The 19,602-nt window shown below is 46.4% G+C and overlaps 1 protein-coding gene across 3 annotated transcripts in view; it reads left to right on the top strand.

The window, feature by feature from the left end:
- HEXD (hexosaminidase D) overlaps window positions 1–19,602 on the top strand; it is a 750,596-nt gene that overhangs the window by 96,515 nt on the left and 634,479 nt on the right. For all 3 annotated transcript variants that reach the window (XM_069654607.1, XM_069654608.1, XM_069654605.1), the window contains exon 3: window positions 5,846–5,982. In XM_069654607.1, the coding sequence (XP_069510708.1) occupies window positions 5,899–5,982 (84 nt within the window). In that variant the 5' untranslated portion in view covers window positions 5,846–5,898. The remainder of the gene's footprint in view (window positions 1–5,845; window positions 5,983–19,602) is intronic.

The raw sequence follows: 19,602 nt of genomic DNA, 5'->3' as shown, positions 1-19,602 counted from the left end.
TGCGGTCTTCTCATCAGGGCCCTGTGCGCTCGTTCAATCGCGAACCCCTGGGAGAGCTTGCCTGCCCCTGTTTTCTGAATGAGCATGTTTTCCACATAATCCGAGTGGTCCTGGCCTTCTTCTTACTCCGGTAGGCCCACCACGCATATGTTATTGCGTCTCGCCCTCCGTAACTCGGTTTTCCAGATTAGACATTTGTTGCTTTAAGATGGACTTCTTTGGCATTGGTGGTACTAACATCAGTGTTGGTTTTGACAGCGCTTTCTAGGCCACTCGTTCGGTCTGCTAGTGCTCTTACGTCCTATCTTAGTAAGTTGACCTCTATCCAAACAGCATCTATCTTGGTTTACAGTGCCGTTTTGAGGTCTGCCATCGCGGCTCCTCACGAGGACTTCAGTTCCGTTATGGCCGCCAGGATCTGGCAGTCGACCCTCGGCAAGGACATCTCTTCCAGTGTGGTATCCGTAGACTGTGCTGGCATGGTCGAGGCATGTTGTGTTTTGGCAAATACATCTATCGTTGGTTGCTTGCCTTTACATTTGCCCCCCTTGAGCGCCTTTGCCCTGAACATCCCAAGTCTCGCCTGTCTGCTGCTCAGGTTTACATCTTCCTCCCCATGTGTTAGTGTTTGTACTGATCCGCAGCTTGGCATCTCAGGTACCGTCCTCTCTATGTCCTTGTCTGCTGCATATGCTTATCTTCCTCTGTGCAGGTCGCCCATATATGTAGCCTGCAGTTCTAATCCGCCGTCTACCCAACTCTAGTGCGCTTCGTTGTGTCGTCGGGGCTTGACGCTGCACCAATTCTTGTTTATGACGTTGCTCAGTTGCCTCTGGTCCACCCTTCATGGTACATGTTGCGCTTCCTACGCTCGGGTGGCGTGCGCGCTAGTACCTCAAACATGTCTGGGCTCTCTACTGGGGTCAGTGTGGTGTTGTAGAAGGACACGCACGTCTCTAGTTCTGCCAGCGTGGTGGCACTTTGCAGGGCTATCCTTGCATCATTGGTATGCTGTCCTTATTAGTCAGCCGGTGTTGCTTGCCGCCTTTCTGCTTCTGTTGTCTGACCTCACCAGTGGTCCGTTCTCTGTGTTTGTCCATGCACGCCCTTCTGCACACCTTCTATATGTTCACTTGTAGGATTTGACTTGATGGCTTTTCGGTTTGGGGCACCACATTACCACATACACCTTTGGCACAGGCAGCTACGATCTAGCATGCGCCTTGGGAGGGTACCCTGTGGTACTGTGCCACTGCCCGCTCTCTGCTGGGGGTCCGTCTCTGGCAATCCACAACTGATGCTGCCTCTGAGCGCTCTTTTTCAAAACAGTACCCCACAGCGGGGGCCTCGTGTAACACTGTGTCCGTGGGACGGGGGGCGTTTACTCCTGATTCCCCGCCTCTGGGTCGCACACCTTGCCCCCACACTTCGGTGTCTTTGCATCAACCAGTTACATTGTTTCACTCCTCAAGCCCAGTTCCCTGTGTCTCTCGGGCACTGTTCATAAGTCTCCTGTCTTTGTACATAGTTTGATTTCATGCCCCCCACTCTTCCCCTAATTCGTGGCATGTGCTGATGGCCCCTCACTCACAGGCCAAGCGTCTCAATCCACTCCCTACAGGCTCTGCGCTATTCAGTCTCGTATAATATATCACTGTAGCCCCATGTGTCTCACACTTTAGGTACTGTCCACCCCAGCCTCCTGGATGACAGTGTGTCTTGGCATGTGCGTGTCTTTTAGGCCTCCTCTAGTGTTCTACTGTGCGGGGGATTGCATCTTTTATGCCCAGCTCCTCCTGGATCCTTTGTGCTGGCATTGGCTGCGCGCCATCTTGAATTCTATTGTTCGTCCCATCCTTCGTTACGCCCTCGTTTTTGTGTCTGGGTTCATTAGCTAGTAAATTTCATTCATGTTATGGTGTGCCTTTCAATGCGGCATGCCGAGTGCCTCCCGGCATCCGCTGTCTTCTTTGTACAGTATTTCCTCGTTCCGGCCACTGCCGTTGCTGCGTTCCGTCCGTTACAATGTATCCGCATCTGATAAATGAGCAGCGACTTCAGGGTGTTACAATGTTATGGACCTCCGCATTCACTCCTATGCGCATTCTGTTGTGCTGGTCTGCCCAGTCATTTCATCTGCGTTCCCAATCTCCGGGGCACCTCTGCAGATTCTGCTTCATTCAGGCTCGTCGCCGGCACCATCTTCTCGTGCACCGTGATGCTGACCTTCCGTCTTCATGTCCATAACTGCTCGTAGGAGTTTCCGTTCCCAGCGCTCTTCGCTCTGTGTGTGCATGGCACCTTCATGCCTCTATAACTCTGTTTATTCTTGTTGTAGCTCTGTATATCCGACCTAATGCGGCTCGGGTCTGTGTCGGATCACGGGAGACCACAAAATCTGCTCCCTAGCTCGTGGCCTCATAGCCACGCCCCTCTCCCCCCTTCTCCACTACTTCTCCTTTTTCCAATTACTACTGAACCACCCTTCTTTCACCCTGTACCATACACTTCACCTTTACTCCTTGCACTAATCTTTCTAACCAGACTCTCTGGACTAAAACGCACACTCACACTGCATTACCACTTTCACTCGTTAGCCAATACCTCACCCGCTTCTGAAAACCTCTCCACATTTCGCTGTTCCTTCCTCCCTCCTGCTGGTATCTTAACCGTACACTGCCTCCTCTGACCTCACTTGACTAACTCACACTTCCTCCTTCCTGTTACCCCCTTATATTCTCCTCCCTCTGCTGGCATTACATTACATTATTTATTAAGCGTCACCAGGGGCCCAGAGGCATACAGGTGCCGAAGAAGGTCAAAAACTGAAGATTAGATTAAAAGATCTAGGCGCTCATCCTTATTTGAATAAGTGTGTTTTAAGTTTTTTCTTAAATACCTCAAGAGTCAAGCAGCCTCTCGGGTATGAGGGCAGGACATTTCATTTTGCCGGTGCGATCGCACAAAAGGCAGCCCTACTAACCAGTTCCAGTGATGTTCTCGAAATATGCCGTTTTTTTCACCATTTGAACACAGAGAACGCACCACCAGTTTATATTTAAGAATTTTGGCAATGTATGCGGGAAAAGATCCATAAAGAGACTTGTAAGTGATGGCGAACAACCTAAACTCTATCCTCTACGCAATAGGTAACCAATGTAGTTTTCTTCTCGCCTCTGACACATGAGCGAGCCTCTGATCGTTCTAATGGTGCTATTCTTCACCACTTGGAGTCTGGAGAGTTCAGTTTTACCTATTCCTATGAATAGGGATCTGCAGTAATCAATTTTAGCGGAGATGATGGCTTGAGCAATCATCTTGCAACCTTTCTGGGATACAAATGGGCGTATGTGCGAAAGCAGCCTGATGTAATAGACCGATGCTGACACCAGGCTATTGATCTGGGCAGACCTGCTCAGAGTCTGATCAAGCATCACTCCGAAGACTTTTATTTTTTCCTTTGTCGGGATATCATGATCCGCTATGTGAAATGATCTGTACTCCGATTCAAGTTTGGCTAGTCCGATTCTAGAGTCACTGATCATTATCTCTGTCTTGCCATGGTTCAACGGCATCCCATTCATGTCCATCCACTTGTGTATGAGGTCATATACCTCAGACACTGCTATGGCATCCTTGTCATAGATACCTGATAGGGGAATAAGACGCTGTGAATCATCCACGTATTTTGCGAAACAAATCTGTTTTCCTTCTAACATATGAAGAAAGGGGATTGTAAAAAGGTTGTATAGAACCGGGGAGAGCGAAGCACCTTGCTGAACACCATAACTAACTAAAACAGGGTCCGCTTATGCCTGCTTACTACAGACCTGCATGCTCCTCATTCCTAGGAAAGACTCCATCCAATCCTTTGCTTGTTCACTAAAGTTTGCTACCTTTTGCGGTCCCTCCAAAAGGAGGCGGTAGTCCACCAAATCGAAAGCAGCTGATAAGTCCAATGACATCAGCAACGTTATTCTACCGTCAATTATATTAGACATCATGTTGGATTTTAATTCCAGCAATGCTGATTCGGTGCTGAAACCTGGACGAAAACCTGACTGACCTTCGTTCAGGATAGGGTGCTCTTTTATGTGGCAAAGCAGTTGTTCATATGACACTCTATCCAGAATCTTGAGAATGAAGGGGGAATTGGAAATTGGCCGATAATTAGTGGCAATTTTTGGGTTGAGATCAGACTTCTTAAGCAGGGGAGGGGGGGATCCAAGGAACCCTTCAGTCTGGTGGGAACCCTACCCTCTTTAAATGAAGCATTCACTATCTTTGTAATGAAACTTATCAGAAGCTCAGAGCAGGCCTTAATGGCTGGAAAATAGTCCCCTTTACAGGTAGACAGCTTAAGTTTAGCTAGAATTGTACAAAGTTCTTCTTCTGAAATACTCTCGAAATGGAAATGGGTATAGACTACAAAACGGTGGGTACATTTTCCTGTAGGACCTTAAGAGGGCCAGTGGGCCGTGGCTTTGAGGTTTGTTCAATGAAATTGGATCTCAGCCCCTGACCAATCTGGCACTACCTTCTCTCCCCGGGGCTGATTGAAGAAACAAAAGTCTCTAAATAGCAAGTTAAACTCAGCCCACTTTCCCTGTGTGGGTCTGCAATGGGACAACAATGGTGGCCAAGAAGAACAACTATTCATGTTTGTGTTCTGGGGACCCATTTTGGGTGCCCCTAAATAAAGTTCTATGGGGGTGGGTGGGATTGGTGTTGCCCCATTTAATTCCCTGGTGCTCTAGGGAGCTTTCTGGTTCTTGCATTTGCTGCTGTTGTTGTTCGGTGGCACCACTCGGTGCTTCGGTCTACCATGCATGAATGGCAACGCTTTTATATGCTGCAAGTTACTCAATCCTGCAGTGCTGGTTCAGATGGGTGCTGTAGCTTCCCTGTTATTCTGTGGGGTTCCTTCTTCCATGGAATACTGTAATACGGGTTGTTGCTGGTTATGCTTCAGATTTCTGATTACAAATGCAGGACTCTGTATCATGATTCTCATTCTGATTCTTCTTCTGGGTTTCTTGCTCTGATAATGGGTTTGTAGAAAAACGATCCCTGGCAAGGAACTGTATATGAGGTAGGGCTTCATATGGAGTTTTACTCCTGATATACATTCTAGCAATACTGACGGGGGGCAGGAAGTGGGGCTCTTCCATCTACCACCATCCTCAGGGTCAGGATTGCCTCATGACATCTCCTTTAGCATTCCGATCCTGAGTCTGGGGGGTCTTTTCCACTTTGAAATGGTTAAAGTACTGGGCTTGTGACATGTGGCATGGCATTTGTGTGTTGGTATGTTGGGGCAGCCAGTCCGGATATATTTTCTTACTGTGGCTTGGCATTTTTTACTGGTCAGGGCAACGGGAGTATTTTCTTATGTGGTATACTGGCATATAATGGTGCAGTCTGCATGAACATATATGGGCACAGCCATCATGAAAATGTTTTTTATATTGGTTTATATTGAGGGCAAAGGCATCTTGGAAAAGGGTTGGAAAATGCTCCCTTGCACAATCATCTATTGGGTTTTGTTCATGTGTTACCCACAAAACCGACTGCAAACTGTGTGGCTTTCTACCTAATTTTTAAAAGTGTACTGTAAAATGCACTATTGAACCCATTATTTTTCACATTTTCTCCGGAGAGGAAGACAGGCTTGGTTGGTTTGGGCACTCTCACTGTGCCCCGTCGCTTCTGCATATTTGTGGGAAATTTTCACAGCCCTTAAATAAAATATAAATCACAAGCCGCCACTGTCTCCCAGCTAGTGTATTTGATTGATTGTATTGACAGTATTTGGTTGATTGCTTTTTGTTTTTGTTTTAACTAGATCAGAACATTCCTGTGCTGGGCTTCCTGGTGCAAAACAACAAGATCACAGACATGACGAGCATTTCCATGCCGGGATTGAAGTTGGTGCACCTTGATCTGAAAGGCGCTCCCCCAAAGGTTTCCTACCTGGCACAGGTACAGCCACCTGCCTTTTCTGATTGAACTTCACAAATGCATCCTCACTTTTATTTTGTAGTTTTATAGTGCGTGAACCAGGCTCTGCCAGGCATGGTGTGGTGTGGTGGTGGGAGCCTCCATTTGCAGTAACAGCATTAGACAACAAATATATATTACAACAGTTGTGCTTGTGATGTGCTCATTCTGAGGTGTAGGTGGAAGGATGTTAAAATATGGGTTTTTTTATGTAGGAAGGCCACATCATATTGTCAGCTGTTGTGAGCAGTCAATACAAGACTTGGGGAACGCATTTATAGAAGAATGATGTAATAATTGCTTTGGTACTTGATCAACCCTCATTAAAGTATAGTTGTTAAGGACTTATCAGATAATTGGGTCAGGTGGCTAAGTCGAAGACATACATTTGAGTTGCAGATTCAGTGCAAGTGTACGCATTTACATACATAAATGTGACAGGAATGCTGATTGCATTAGTGAACCTGACCCTTTTTAAGTTGAAGATCTATATGCTCTAAAGCCGAACATAGAAGCATGTGTTTTATATGTTGCTTGTGGTTTATAAGAATTGATTAAATGTACGTTGAACAAGGTTGCTTGAGGGATCCTGGACGATGTAGACTTTTCGGTTTTTCCCTTTTGAATAATCAATTGTAAAGCTAGAAACATATATTATGACCGATTATTGGTCGGCCATCCTACATAAAAAAACACCAGATCTGGTTGGGGTTCTAGATACTGTCATTATGAAAGTAAGTACTAGATCGTTAAGGCCCATCACAAGAAGGATTTTGCTCTTCATCCTTCCCTACTGTCTTAGAATTTCCTGCAGCTCCGGTAGAATAAGGAACAGCATCTCTTAGAAATACATCCTGTAACCATAAGACTTCTCAATGGGCCCCTGTGGACCATGTCCCTTCATGTGGGTGGGGGACCACTCCGGTGGTGATAGTGCGCGGTATAAATATCCTTTGACATTAACATTAACATTTGCTGGCTCTTCATATGTAAATATGAAGTCACCAACAGCCTCTGGTTGTTCGTGTTTCTTTCACGCTGAAGTAGTTCTGGAAAAGCATCATCGTAGAAGTAGTAGTTTTTTATATAGTGCCTTTTCCCATTTGTTTGGCGTCAATGCACTTGTGGTGGGAATGCCATTGGGGACTGAAGTCCATGTGTGGGAACATTCTTAGACAAAGCTTACAATGCATGTGGGCATTAGGAATTAGGTGGGCAGGCTAGGCTCCAGTAAGCATCCCAAGAGGCCAGACATGTGGATGGGTACTGAGGGAGCTCATGTCAGTGCGTTAGTGCAAGAGGTTTGTTATGTGTCCAGCTAGACCAAATGTTGTTGTAGATTGTCACTCTATTCTAATGGCAGAGGTGTTGAGGCAAGTCTGGTGTAAGGAGGCGAAACAGTTATGTATCCAGCTAGACCACATTTTTCATAGTCCTAGCTGCATTCTAAAGTGCATTGATGGGGATTCCGTGCCAATGGCAGAAATGCACCAAAGTGGTGCGTCTATACGTACCTTAAGCTCAGGTGGAGCTTCTCTTTTATCTCGTTGTGTGATCCAATCATCTGTTTGAAAAAACAAGTTACCCTCATAGGCTATTCTAGGCAATAGGGACAGGCTACCCTCAAAGTCCTTTAGATGCAACTATACTGGCAATCTTAGTACGTCTTATATGTCTGGCAGACAGGTTACCTTAGTTGTAGGGCTCATAGGATTCCTTAAATGCAAAGACAGGCTACCCTTATAGATTTACTATATATTTTCGTAGTTCCATAATAGGCCACCAACAGACTTCTTCTAATTGCAATATGAGAGCTAACCTTCACAACCTCTACTATGGCAGTGCATGTCCTAGGTCTTCACAGTTCTTAATATGACATTGACTTTAAACTAGTTGGGTGCATAGGTCATTTGTAAAAGCTGTATTATCACTAGATTGGAACAAGACATGTTGGCCCAAAACCTCTTTTAATCGTAATAGACAGATTTTTGTCATTGAGCTTACAAACCCCATTTAGAGTACGTTTTGAGTGTTTTGTCAACAATCCCCTTAGCTCTTTGACTGTTTGTATGCTACTGGTATGGATCTTCAATGTGTGTAGCCAATGCGGGATCTAATGGACGGGAATACGGTGCTGAATATCGTACCCTGGGCGGTTATAATACATTTCTTTGGTGAAATACCAGCTATTGTCAAATTATCTGGGTGCACCAGTCTGAGAGAAGGCGGCCTAGGGTGCTGTTGTGTGTTCATGTTCACTGGGTGGTGTGCAGATTGAACGTATACGGTGGGCCATAGCGACAGATGCCGACAACCGCCTATGGGTGAATGTACACATGGCTTGTTGGTAGTGAGACAGATGCATGCAAATGATGCCATAATGGTAGAGAGAGTGGTCGGAAGATGCATATTGCCACCTATTTTTGACTGCCATTATTTTAACATTCACTGTCTTCATTTGGTTTTCATATAGGGATTGGTTTGTTTTTAACACTGCCTTATGTGGCAAAGTCACATGGGAAAAGCCATTGGGTAATCCTGGTTGCTTTATTTTTGCTTGCTATAACTTCATCTTGAACAGTTTGTGACCCTCCAAACATGTCATTGAACAAACCTTACCTGGTCTTTTATTGGTATTTATTTATAATTGATTTATATGGCATCCTTTGATGCCACAAGTGGAAGGGGGAGAACAAAACTAATCTTCACAGTCATGTCAGATCACATAAATGCAGGGGGAGGGGTGAGAGTAAGCTCAAGGGCACACATAGGTGCAAACAATACATGAACACAGGGAACCAGGAATGCGCAGAAGTGGTTCTCCAGAACAACACAACAGTAAAGTACAAGGCTTCATGAAGGAGCCCACAGTGTATCCCAACACTGTGATGCCCAGATCCAGGGCAAAGACAAGAGTGCGTAGAGGCAAGGATTCAACAACAGAGCCTTAACCGAGGCAGCATAATGAAAAAAGAAGGGTGGAGCAGGGATAATGTGTAGGGGATGTCTAACCCAGCAGGCGCCCCCTAAGAGGAAGTACTGCCCAACAGGTTCAGTTTAAGAAGGCCAAGGTAGGGGGAGGTGGAAAAACAGTCCTGCCCTATGAGTAGATAGTGCCTTGAATAGGAGCGCCTTAAGTGCTTTTGTGAAGTACAGGTGTCTTTCTCATTTTAGAGGATAGATGTCAGTGTGCTTCCCAGCAGCTCTGAGGTTCTGCCTCGTGCTTTCTTCCTTTGGGATGCCAGACAACAAAAGACATTGATGTGAGCGATCTCCATGGCATGTATGAACAGTACTTGGACACCTGGCTCATGCCCCCCAGTAATCCTGGTCAGGCCTCCTAAATTCTTTAAACTACTGCCGGCCCTGTCAGTCGAGTTACTTAGTTTACCTACTCGACCTAAGAGAAATGCATTCGACCCATGGCTACGGGAGACAAAAGGTTTACCTGATCGTACTGTGAAATCGTGCATGCCATCATAAGCCCACTTCATGTTTGGTGCACTGCTGCCACATAGAGGCCAGCCACGCACAGTGAAACTTTGACATTGACTGAACATGTCAAATAAAAGTTTCTAACATCTCAACATATCATTGTACTCACCAGCAAAGTAGAGTAGCAAAAAAAATAGTACTCAACCTTCACAAAAACTACTTAACTATGCTAGTGGTCGAGAATATTCTGTGAAACCTGTTGGTGAATGATATAGAGAGCTTTGAAGGGGATCTGGGAATCTACTGGGGTGGTGATTTGGGCATGATGTCTTAGATCAAGGAAAAGCCCAGTCACCTTGTAATGAATGAAATGAAATGGTTGCAGTAAGCACCTAAAGAAGCCCAGATAAAGGCTTTTACAGTAGTCCCACCTTGAGAGGAAATTCGGGGAAGGGAGAATACTCTTGAGAATGTGCATTTGGTATTGAGTCTTTTTAGACCTCTCAAGAATCTGAGGGAACAAAGAGAGTGAGCTGTCAGAGAGCTCCCAGGTCCCACGCAGAATGAACCATACATGTGGGGCTGATAGAGGCACGCCAGGGCATAAGTAAGGAGGGACGAATAGAAGAGTCCAATTAGATGATTTCAGTCTTGGCAGCATTGAGACACAGGTCTGGACACAAGAGAGGTCACGCAATCTGGCCCTTAGCTTAAAGGGGTCATCAAGGCGGTGATAGGCTCAGCTAGAGGGGACAGATAGGTGTTAACAGGCCAATTGGAAAGGACAGCGCATTGGGCAACGCTGCAGTTGTAGATAGTAATCTCGGATAGTAAAGGGCCTGATCTAGCCTGGATCCCTCTGTCCAGAAAAAAGGACAGAATCCATCCGAGGGCACAGTCTTTAATGCCAAATGTATTTTCCAGGTTATCAAAAGGAGTGGAATGGCTGAGTGTGCCACACCTGAAGATAGCTCAAGCAAGATAGGAATGACAGCACAGTTGTTAAACAACTGCAGGAGTTTCTTGCTGAATGATGGAGGCTAACACCATTCCTTTATATGCCAGAACTATCATCTGCATCCCTTCCTCTGGTTGGTTCTGTTTTCAGACACATGGGGCCTGGTAAACCATCACCAGAGATGCCCCAGAATCAGTATTTAATCTTCCCCTGCACAAATCTGTAATTGCAGAAACATGGACTACCATTGCAGTAATGCACCTGCAATATTTCTGGGAAAACCAGCAGCCCAATCCAGAAACGCTTTTGGACTGTGAATTGCATGCATACTGGTTTCACTGTGACTGGAAGGAGACGGACACATTTCACTTGGCTGCAACACTCAAAATGCATTTGTTTCTATACATAAACTGCTAGAGTTTGTCAGCACTGAATCCTCCCCCAAAGTCCATATCAGGCATTTCCCTTAACCACACCTATGACTGCTTGTGTGCAGTCCAATCCTACAGCTCAACCCTGGCTTCCCTCCCTGATAGCACAGCTTATAAGCTTGCATGCCCTTAAGCTCCCTGTTTGTGCATTGAATTCTGAATCTCGTGCATATGGGTCCAATTTGAAATCACTCTCTGCCTTACTGAACATTCTGCTTTGTGCTTTGCCTGTGGCTCTTCCCTGCTCCTCTGCTGTCTTGCTCACATTCCTATAGTCCTACCCTCCCTCTCTGCCTGCTGCCAGTGTGTTTTCTCCTACTCTTTCTGCCAATGTCCTGCAGGTCCCAGACCCTGCTTATTGTGCTATGTCCTTGGAGCTTCTGTTGTTTGCACATTGTCCATTCAGTCTACTTCCCTGCTCTGCCCTTCTCTTGCTCTCTTAGGACTATTTAGTGTCAAGCTTTACTCCGCTTAGCCAGACTTATTCTCTCGCTTCCGTTTGTACCTTTTCTCTTAGCTCTAGTCTTGTTTTCCACAGCCTTGCCTTGCATAGTTTGGTTGTTTTCATTCTCGTTTTCCAGCCTGTATTTTTTACCTAGATTGTTACCTTGTTCCAGTTCTGTGCGACAGTTATCTTCATTCCTAGTTCCTGCTTTCCTGTTCTGAATTCTTTTTTCTCTTTGGGGCTCTTAGTGTTTGGTAGGTGTTATATGGTGTCCACTATGTATTCCTTTGTAAAGAAATGGGCTCCCATCCCCTAGAGGCAATCTTTACCTTTTCCTTTGTGTCGTCCTACCTGTAGTCTATAGCGTATTTCATGTAACTGTGTGTTGCTTGCTGTTCCCACATAAGACATCCACTGTATGTTCTGGCTGGACCCACATAGACTTGTCTTGTGTAAGTACACTTCGAATGGATTGTATCCTCCCACGTATTCCTCATTTTATGTTAATTATCCTTCCAGCTTGAGCTGCTTTGGAAAAGTTTTCAACAGGGGGAGCTGTGTGCCGTCGAGTTGAGGGCCTCTGTTAGACTGCGAACGTTATCATCAGTATAAATAGCGCACGCAGCGCCCGTTGACTTCAGTTTCCGTTTTTCCGAGCTAACTCCTCCAAGAAGTACGGCGTGCTTCGGTTCTTCCCTGAACATAGTCACTATTTTCAGAAATTAAAATGTCTTCTATGTTGGCTCCATCAATGCCTAAGGCGGGCTTTAAGAACTGCCAAGACTGTGGAACAAAGATGTTAATCACCGACCCCCCACCGCATATGTCTGTGGTGTCTTGGTACCGGTCACCGTACCTCCGTCTGTAACTCCTGTCGGGCGATGACTGAAAAGGTTCTGAGAGAGTGTGAAGGTAAATTGGCAGTGGGCAGGTTGCCTTCAAAGTCTCCTTTGAAGAGTTCCAAATGAAAATCAGAGAGATTCTCCTCGACGGAAAAGATCTAAAAGATCTCGATCGAGAAGTCCATAGCGCCATTCTTTGTCGTCTTCTTCTAAGAATGTCAAGAAACGGCATCACAGGTCACCTTTTGACCTCTAGTGATTCCTCGGCCAAGGTAATCAAATGTCCAGCTAAGTCAGACTCCTCAGCTAAATGGGATGCGTTTTGTAAAGAAATGCTTAAAATCCTTGAGTGCGGCCCAACCCCATCAAAGGACAAGCAGAAAGCCCAGGCCCCTGTTGATGTGCATCAAGACGGCAAAGGGAAGCCGAAGACAAAACCATTAAAAGCTTCCAATCTGAGCCATAAACCAGAACTATATTGAGAAAAATTGCAATCTGAAAAATCGTCCAGGGCTTCGACAAGCCAGGAATACAGTCCGAGGATTCCTTCAAAAAACGTAAAAAGTCGGTAGCTCCAACAGCCTCGCTAACGCCATCGGCGTCGGAACCGTTGACTCCAGTGTCGAAGTCGACTCCAACAAAATGTAGTCCAATTTCGAAGTCGTTGTCAACGATTTCTTCTAAGTTGTCGAAGCCAGTAGTAACTCGGGAAAAGGTTTTCAAACCCTTGCCAAAGAAAGACTTTTAAGGTCTTTAACCTCAATCTCTGAAAACAATGAGCCATCGGACGATAATGCACCACCATTTGGTTTACAATATGGCACCCCAAATGTGGCAGAGCAGTCGTTTTCTGAAGAGCCTAGGTTAAAAGACGCGTATGATAACCTACAATCAGCCCGTGGTATTGATACTCTCTAGAACTGGAATTTGGTAAACCAGATCCTGCTGCCCAGGCTGACTCCTCATATAGGCAACTAATGACTAAGGTGGTAGAATTCTTAAGCTGGAGCTGGCCTACACCTTCTTTCGAGCCTGGATGAGCTGACAGATATTTTGGATCAGGGTCCCCAAAGAGATCCAATTTTGCTTTTTTACATTGCCCTGCAAAAAAGGGTCTCAACTAATTGGGAAACCGCAGCGACTGCAGCTGCAGTAGATAAATACATTTGTAAAAAAAATATAGGGCATCCAGCAGTGACCCAGAGTACTTAACAAAACACTCAACACCAGAAAGTTTGGTGGTTCAAGCTGCTGTATCTACCAAGCAATCGGCATACCTCTCTATCCCTCCGTATAGGGATGATAAGAAAGTGGATGCCTGGGGAAGAAAAATATTTACTGCTGGGAGTATGACTTTAAAATCAACTAACACAACCTGTGCCTTGTCACAGTTTACATTTACACTGTGGGACTGCGTAACTATGGCGGCTGACCACATCCCAGAAGGAGAAGAAAGAGACGGCTTCCTGGCTATGATCAAGGATGGTAAGAAGGCAATGTGTGAATGCCTCCAGTCAGGTCTGGATACTGCAAATAGCATCAGCAGATCCATGGCAACTAGCACCGTGTTGCGCAGATTTGCGTGGTTGAGGAAGTCCGGATTTGCACCAGATGTGCAGTCTAGACTCCTCAATATGCCATTTGACGGATCAAGGCTGTTTGGCAGTAAGGTGGATGAAAGTTTGGAAAAGCTGCCCGCCTCGAAAGCGGTAGCTAAATCTCTTAGTGCCGCCTTTAGACAGCATCAATACTCATACCCCGGTTTATCATCTTGAAGGGATAAGTCCTTTCGATTCTACTCCTGTAACGCTCACCTGATTCCCGTAGAGACGCCGGTCTTGACTGGGCATATACCGTATCTTCAAAGGTGATGTGTAACACACGGCTGGCTCTTTGGGCTGGACCTCTGTGCACTGTATGTCTGGCTCGAAGGGTAAGATGTCTGCAGATAGAAAATGTGGGATTAATGAACTGGGTTATTGAATGTCTCTCTCTTCTTCCCTTTCTCTTCTCCTGTAGAACCCCAAAGGTTAACGCTCTCACCTTAGGTAAGTGAACGCCGTGCTCTCCATCTGCCTCGAGGCAGGGTGCTGTAACCAGTTTCTTCACTGGATAAGGGGAGCAGGCCTCTTGACTTCAGAGGACTGCTGTCCGTCGTTTACTGCACGAACGGTAAGTTTCGAGTAATTCTAATGTCTTTAAAGTCTTTAGTAATGATGTCTCTTGTTTTGCAGGGTTCCGGCGATGGCGGATGGCGGGCTGAAGTGAGTTGAAGATGGAGCCCGTGTGATGAATAGAAGCGCCTGGAAGCACGTAAGTAAGCGCTTGTTGCCTGCTTCACGATGCGCTCTAACTGTCTTTTTATTTTGCAGGTACAAGTTCGGGGCGGCTGCAGGGTGCCGGAATACCCACTGGGTTAGATGTGGAAAGGAGTAATGGCACGTGAGTATTAAAGTTCCCCGATGTCTTTAAACGCACCTTGTTTTGTCTTTCAGATGCGGGATGCAGCACCGAAGGCCTCCGGAGCGTGCGAAGAGTTGGTAAGCTTTTGTCTTTCAGATGCCGGAATGCAGTGTGAAGACCTCCGGAGCGCACGAAGAGTAGGTAAGCCTTTGTCTTTCAGATGCCGGAATGCAGCGCGAGGCGTTGGTGACAGCCGATGGACCAGGTAAGTAAAGAGCTGTCACTGAAGACCGTAATGCTAACCTGTTCTTTCTTGTCTTTATAGGTGTTGCTGAAGACTGGATTCAGAATGGTAAGTCTTTTTCCTTAGGCCCAGGATCAGATGCAGAAGACACGATGAGCGTTCTGCTGCTGAGGATGCAGAATAACGCAAAGCAAGATTCATCCATCGGGTGTGGTTTAAATAGCCTCCTGTAGTGCTTAGATGTCTCCTTCCACAGCCACGCCTAGGTAAGAAAAGAGTTCCTGCTTTCCAGAAGAGTTCCAGTGTTCTGAATCTAGGGAGTGGCTCCTGCCCCACCCAACAGGAAAAGTAGTTCCAAACAGAAGAGGATCAGAGACTCAACTGGCAGGCAAGTAAGCAGCATGGTCTGCTGCAGGTAAGTCCACCCAAGCATTATGAGCCCGGCGCTTCCAGCGCTGGGACTGGGCATATTTATGAGCCTGGTGCCACTGGCGCCAGGACTGGGTCCAAAAGGTCCCAATTGGGACTGGTTGGCACTCGGAACCTGGGTTATGGATCTGCTTCCAAGGGAGTTGGGAAAACCCTGACCTTTTGGAAGCAGAGATCATGACAACTCCTCGGTTGGAAGAGGACAAGCCAGTTATAGAGGTCAGAGAAGATTCCCTCATGGTGGACGAGGGAGAGGTGCTAAATCAGCCCAAGTAGCAGCAGTTTTACCCTCAGCCGCTGCTTCACGCACCTCAAAACCACTCTGAGGCCTTGACCCACAGGGCCCTGGTGGGAGGCAGGCTTTCTCAGTATCTGAAAGAATGGCGGGGCATTACTTCAGATGCTTGGATACTGGAATCTGTAGCCCAAGGTTACTGCCTTTCTTTTCAAAAAAGGCCTCATGATCATCCACCGGGGAACAACTCTTTCAAAGTTCCGGTTCCGCTCCTTGTACAGGAAATGTTGACCCTGCTAGAGAGAGGTGCTATGACCGTTACTTGTGGCAGAGAGGAACGAGGGCTGAAACTCCCTGTATTTTCACATTCCCAAAAAGGATGGAGGATCGAGACCCATCTTGGACTTAAGAAACTTGAACAAGTTCCTGAGAAAGGACAAGTTCAAGATGGTTACCCTTTCTCAGATCCTTCAGGCTCTCCAACTCCAAGACTGGGTAGTGTCATTGGACCTTCAGGATGCTTTCATGTGCCTATCCATTACAAGCACAGACTGTATCCGAGGTTCGTGGTTGACAGTTCTCATTATCAATTTTGAGTTCTGCCATTCGGGCTGACCTCTGCCCGAAGGTTCACCAAGTTAATGGTGGTGGTGGCAGCAGCGAGTCTCGGGAGAGTGGGGATTCACGTCTACCCCTACTTAGACGATTGGCTGATCAGGGCACATTCAACCAAACAAGCGTAACCTGCCACTCTCTCCACAGACTGGGTTTCTCCCTCAATTACAAGAACTCACATATAATACCATCTCAAAGGCTCCAATTTATTGGAGCAGTCCTGGATGCTTCCTCTGGGAAAGCCTCACCACCCGAGGTGAGAGCTCAACACATTCTGCAGATGGTCACAAAATTCCAGGGTGCCCAGCATCTTCCGGCCTTCGATTTTATTTTATTTTTTTTTTATTGTGGTTGCTCGGTCTCATGGCAGCCTGCATTTTCCTGGTGCGATAGACTCACCTGACAATGATATCCCTCCTATGGGCTCTCAGGACCCAATGGTCCCATTTCTCAGGCAGAATGTCAGACCACCTTCAAATTCCGAGCAGAGACGCACAGGACCTTCTGTGGTGGGCTTGCAAGGACAACTGAAGGGAGAATCTTTTTGGCAGCCATGGCCAGAGATAACAGTAGTGACGGACACCTCACTCACGGGGGGAAGAGCCCACGCCAACGAGCTGACAATCAGAGTTGTTGGTCTCCATCAGAAGTCCAAACTACACATCAACCTTTTGGGGCTGAGGGCAATCAGACTAGTGCTGAAGGCCTTTCTGCCCTCTGTATGGGGAAAGAATGTCCTGATGATGACGGACAACACAGTGGCCATGTGCTACCGCAACAAGAGAGGTGGTGGTGTAGGGTCAGAACCATAGAGAAGCAATGCAGCTCTAGTTCTGGGCAATTCAAGAAGGAATCTCTCGATCAGCATTTCACCTAGCCGGAGAGGAGATCACGGCGGCGGATGCTCTGAGCAGGCAGAGCACAGTCTCCCACAAGTGGGAACTAGCTCAGGAAGTCCTTTGAGAGATCTTCACCGTTTGGGGAACCCCTCAAGTGGATTTGTTTGCGACCAGTGTCAACCGGAAGTGCAAACTGTCTTGCTCCAGGGAATTTCCTCCAAGAGGAGCTCTAGGGGACGCATTTGTAGTGGACTGGGAGTTTCCACTCCTGTTCGCATTTCCTCCAGTCCCCGTCATTCGCCACGTGATCAGGAGGTTGAGAACGTTCAGGAAATCCATGGTACTAATTGCCCTGGATAGGGCCAGGAGGATGTGGTGCTCGGACCTTTTGAACATGTCCATATGTCCTCCAATACGTCTTCTACAAAGAGAGTACTTTCTCTCGCGAGAGGAGGGTCGGGTTCTCCATCCAGAGGTCAAGACTCTCAACTTTCACACATGGTTTCTGAGAGGTTGAGATACAGGGATTGGGACCTCCCGGATGACATAATGGAGATCTTGCTTTTGCCTAGAAGGCCAGCAACAAAATCTTTATACCTCTGCCGTTGGAACAAGTTCAGCAATTGCTGCAGGGATAAGAATGTGGACCCTTTTCTTTGTGATACACCTATGGTGCTTTCTTTTTTATTACATTTGGCGAATCTGGGGCTCCAGATTGGAACAATTAAAGGTTACCTGGTGGCGCTGTCTTTTTACAAGCGCAATTCAGAAGAGGATTCATATTTTAAAATCCCTCTGATTGTTCAATTCCTAAAGGGTCTTATTGACTTATTTCCACCAGTTCCTTTCCAAGTCCCTATATGGCAGTGGTCGAAGTGAGCGGGAGCGGTCGAGAGCGGTGCTCCTCTACTTTTTTAAATTACCTTTCACAGCTCCTATACTTTTATTTTAAAAAGAAACTGTTCCGAAATGGTTTCATTTAAAAATAAAAGTGTAGGAAGAAGTTCAAACTTGCCCTTTCAGTGCACTGCACTGAACGTTCCCTTAAACAGCAGGTGCAAGTGTTTGGGGTGTGTATTGTGTGTGGGAAGGGACGTGATGAGGAGGTTGCGGGGGGGAGTGGGTGCAGGCCAGCAGGGAACATAGTTCCACCTCTTCTTTTTGTACACTTCGGCCACTGCCATTAAGACTGTTAAACTATGAAAACTGTTTTACTAATAGCAATAACGTCATCCCGCAGGGTAAGCGAGTTGCAGGCACTTTCCTGTAAACCTCCACATATGGTTTTCTATAAAGACAAGGCTGTTCTCAGGGTAAAACCTTATTTTCTACATAAGATAGTCTCCGACTTCCACTTGTCACAAAAGCTACTTTTGCCAACTTTCTACCACCTCCCCATCCTGGAAAGGATGAGGAAAGATTACATAGGCTGGAGCCAAAATGGGCTCTCAGCTTTTATATATCAAGAATGGCTAAAATTTGTCAAAATGACCAATTATTCATTGGCTATGTGGGCCCTAAATCGGGTTAAACTGTGACAAAACAGACCCTATCCAGATGGATCATCCTGGCTATTGGGGAATGTTACAGGTTAGCGGGCAAAGACCCGCCGAAAGGCTTGAGAGCACATTCCACAAGGGTCATGGAAATCTCTGTTGCTCTTCAGAGAGGTGTTCCACTCAGACAATTGTGCAGCGGCCACTTGGTCGTCTATTCAAATGTTTGTGAAACATTACAGCCTGGATTCATCTTCCAGTCAAGAAGGACAGTTTAGAAAAGCAGTCCTTCATTTAGTCCATGATAACAGTTGAGACAAAATATAATTCATGCTCCCACCACCAAATTATTACTGCTTTGGGAGTCGATCATAAGATGAGTAATACGTTGGATGACACAATCCATTCGAAGAACAAGTTACTTCTTTCGATTGGGTGTTCCTCCCACATATTCCTCATCGGCCCTCCCAGCCTACCCTGCCGTAGAATTTACGTGTCTTTACATGTTAGGCTTTCGTGGAGCCTACGTTCTATGGTATGCCTCCTCTACAGGAGGGGGAAAAACAGAACTGAAACCAACGGGCACTGTGTGCGCTATTTATACTGATGATATCAACATTGGAATGGAGGCCCTCGGGGGACACTGACTCGATGAGACGGCACACAGCACCCACTGTCGAAGGACATTTACGAAGCAGCTAAAGCTGGAAGGATAATTATCATAAGATGTGTAATATGTGGGAGGAGCAACCAATAGAAAGAACGTTACCAGGGGTAAGTAACTTGTTCTTCTTGTTTATGAGTTAGGATCCAGTTACAGAAGCTGCACTTGCTGCCCCTCTCCCATGGGCTTGCAGGGTGATATCTGTTAGAGTAACCTGCACAGAGGCATTGAGCTTCCCTTATATCTGTTGGAAGTCTCAAGTCTGACCTGTGTACATTCCTACTGGGATTCCTCATTTTTTGTCCCATACATGGCTCCAATCTCTTCTTGTTCACCATTGCGGTCTGCCTTTTCTGCCTGTTCCATTGTCCTTATTTACCTTGTCTGTTCTTCCTTTTTGATTGCCCTTTGGCTGTATATGCTTGCCTGTCCCTTTATATCGCCATAGAAGCCTACATAGGGTAGGAAGTGCCTCTTCTGACGGGAACCCCGATTTATGGTTGCACCCTCTTCAGGCCAGTGGTTTGGAGATGGCCATCTCCTTCAGTCTTTACCAATAACAGGCA

The sequence above is a fragment of the Ambystoma mexicanum genome, chromosome 3q (assembly GCF_040938575.1).
Source record: "Ambystoma mexicanum isolate Mex_15411 chromosome 3q, UKY_AmexF1_1, whole genome shotgun sequence".
Taxonomy (NCBI): domain Eukaryota; kingdom Metazoa; phylum Chordata; class Amphibia; order Caudata; family Ambystomatidae; genus Ambystoma; species Ambystoma mexicanum.
The sequence above is the reverse complement of the archived record's forward strand: the minus strand, read 5'-3'. Positions and strand labels throughout refer to the sequence as shown.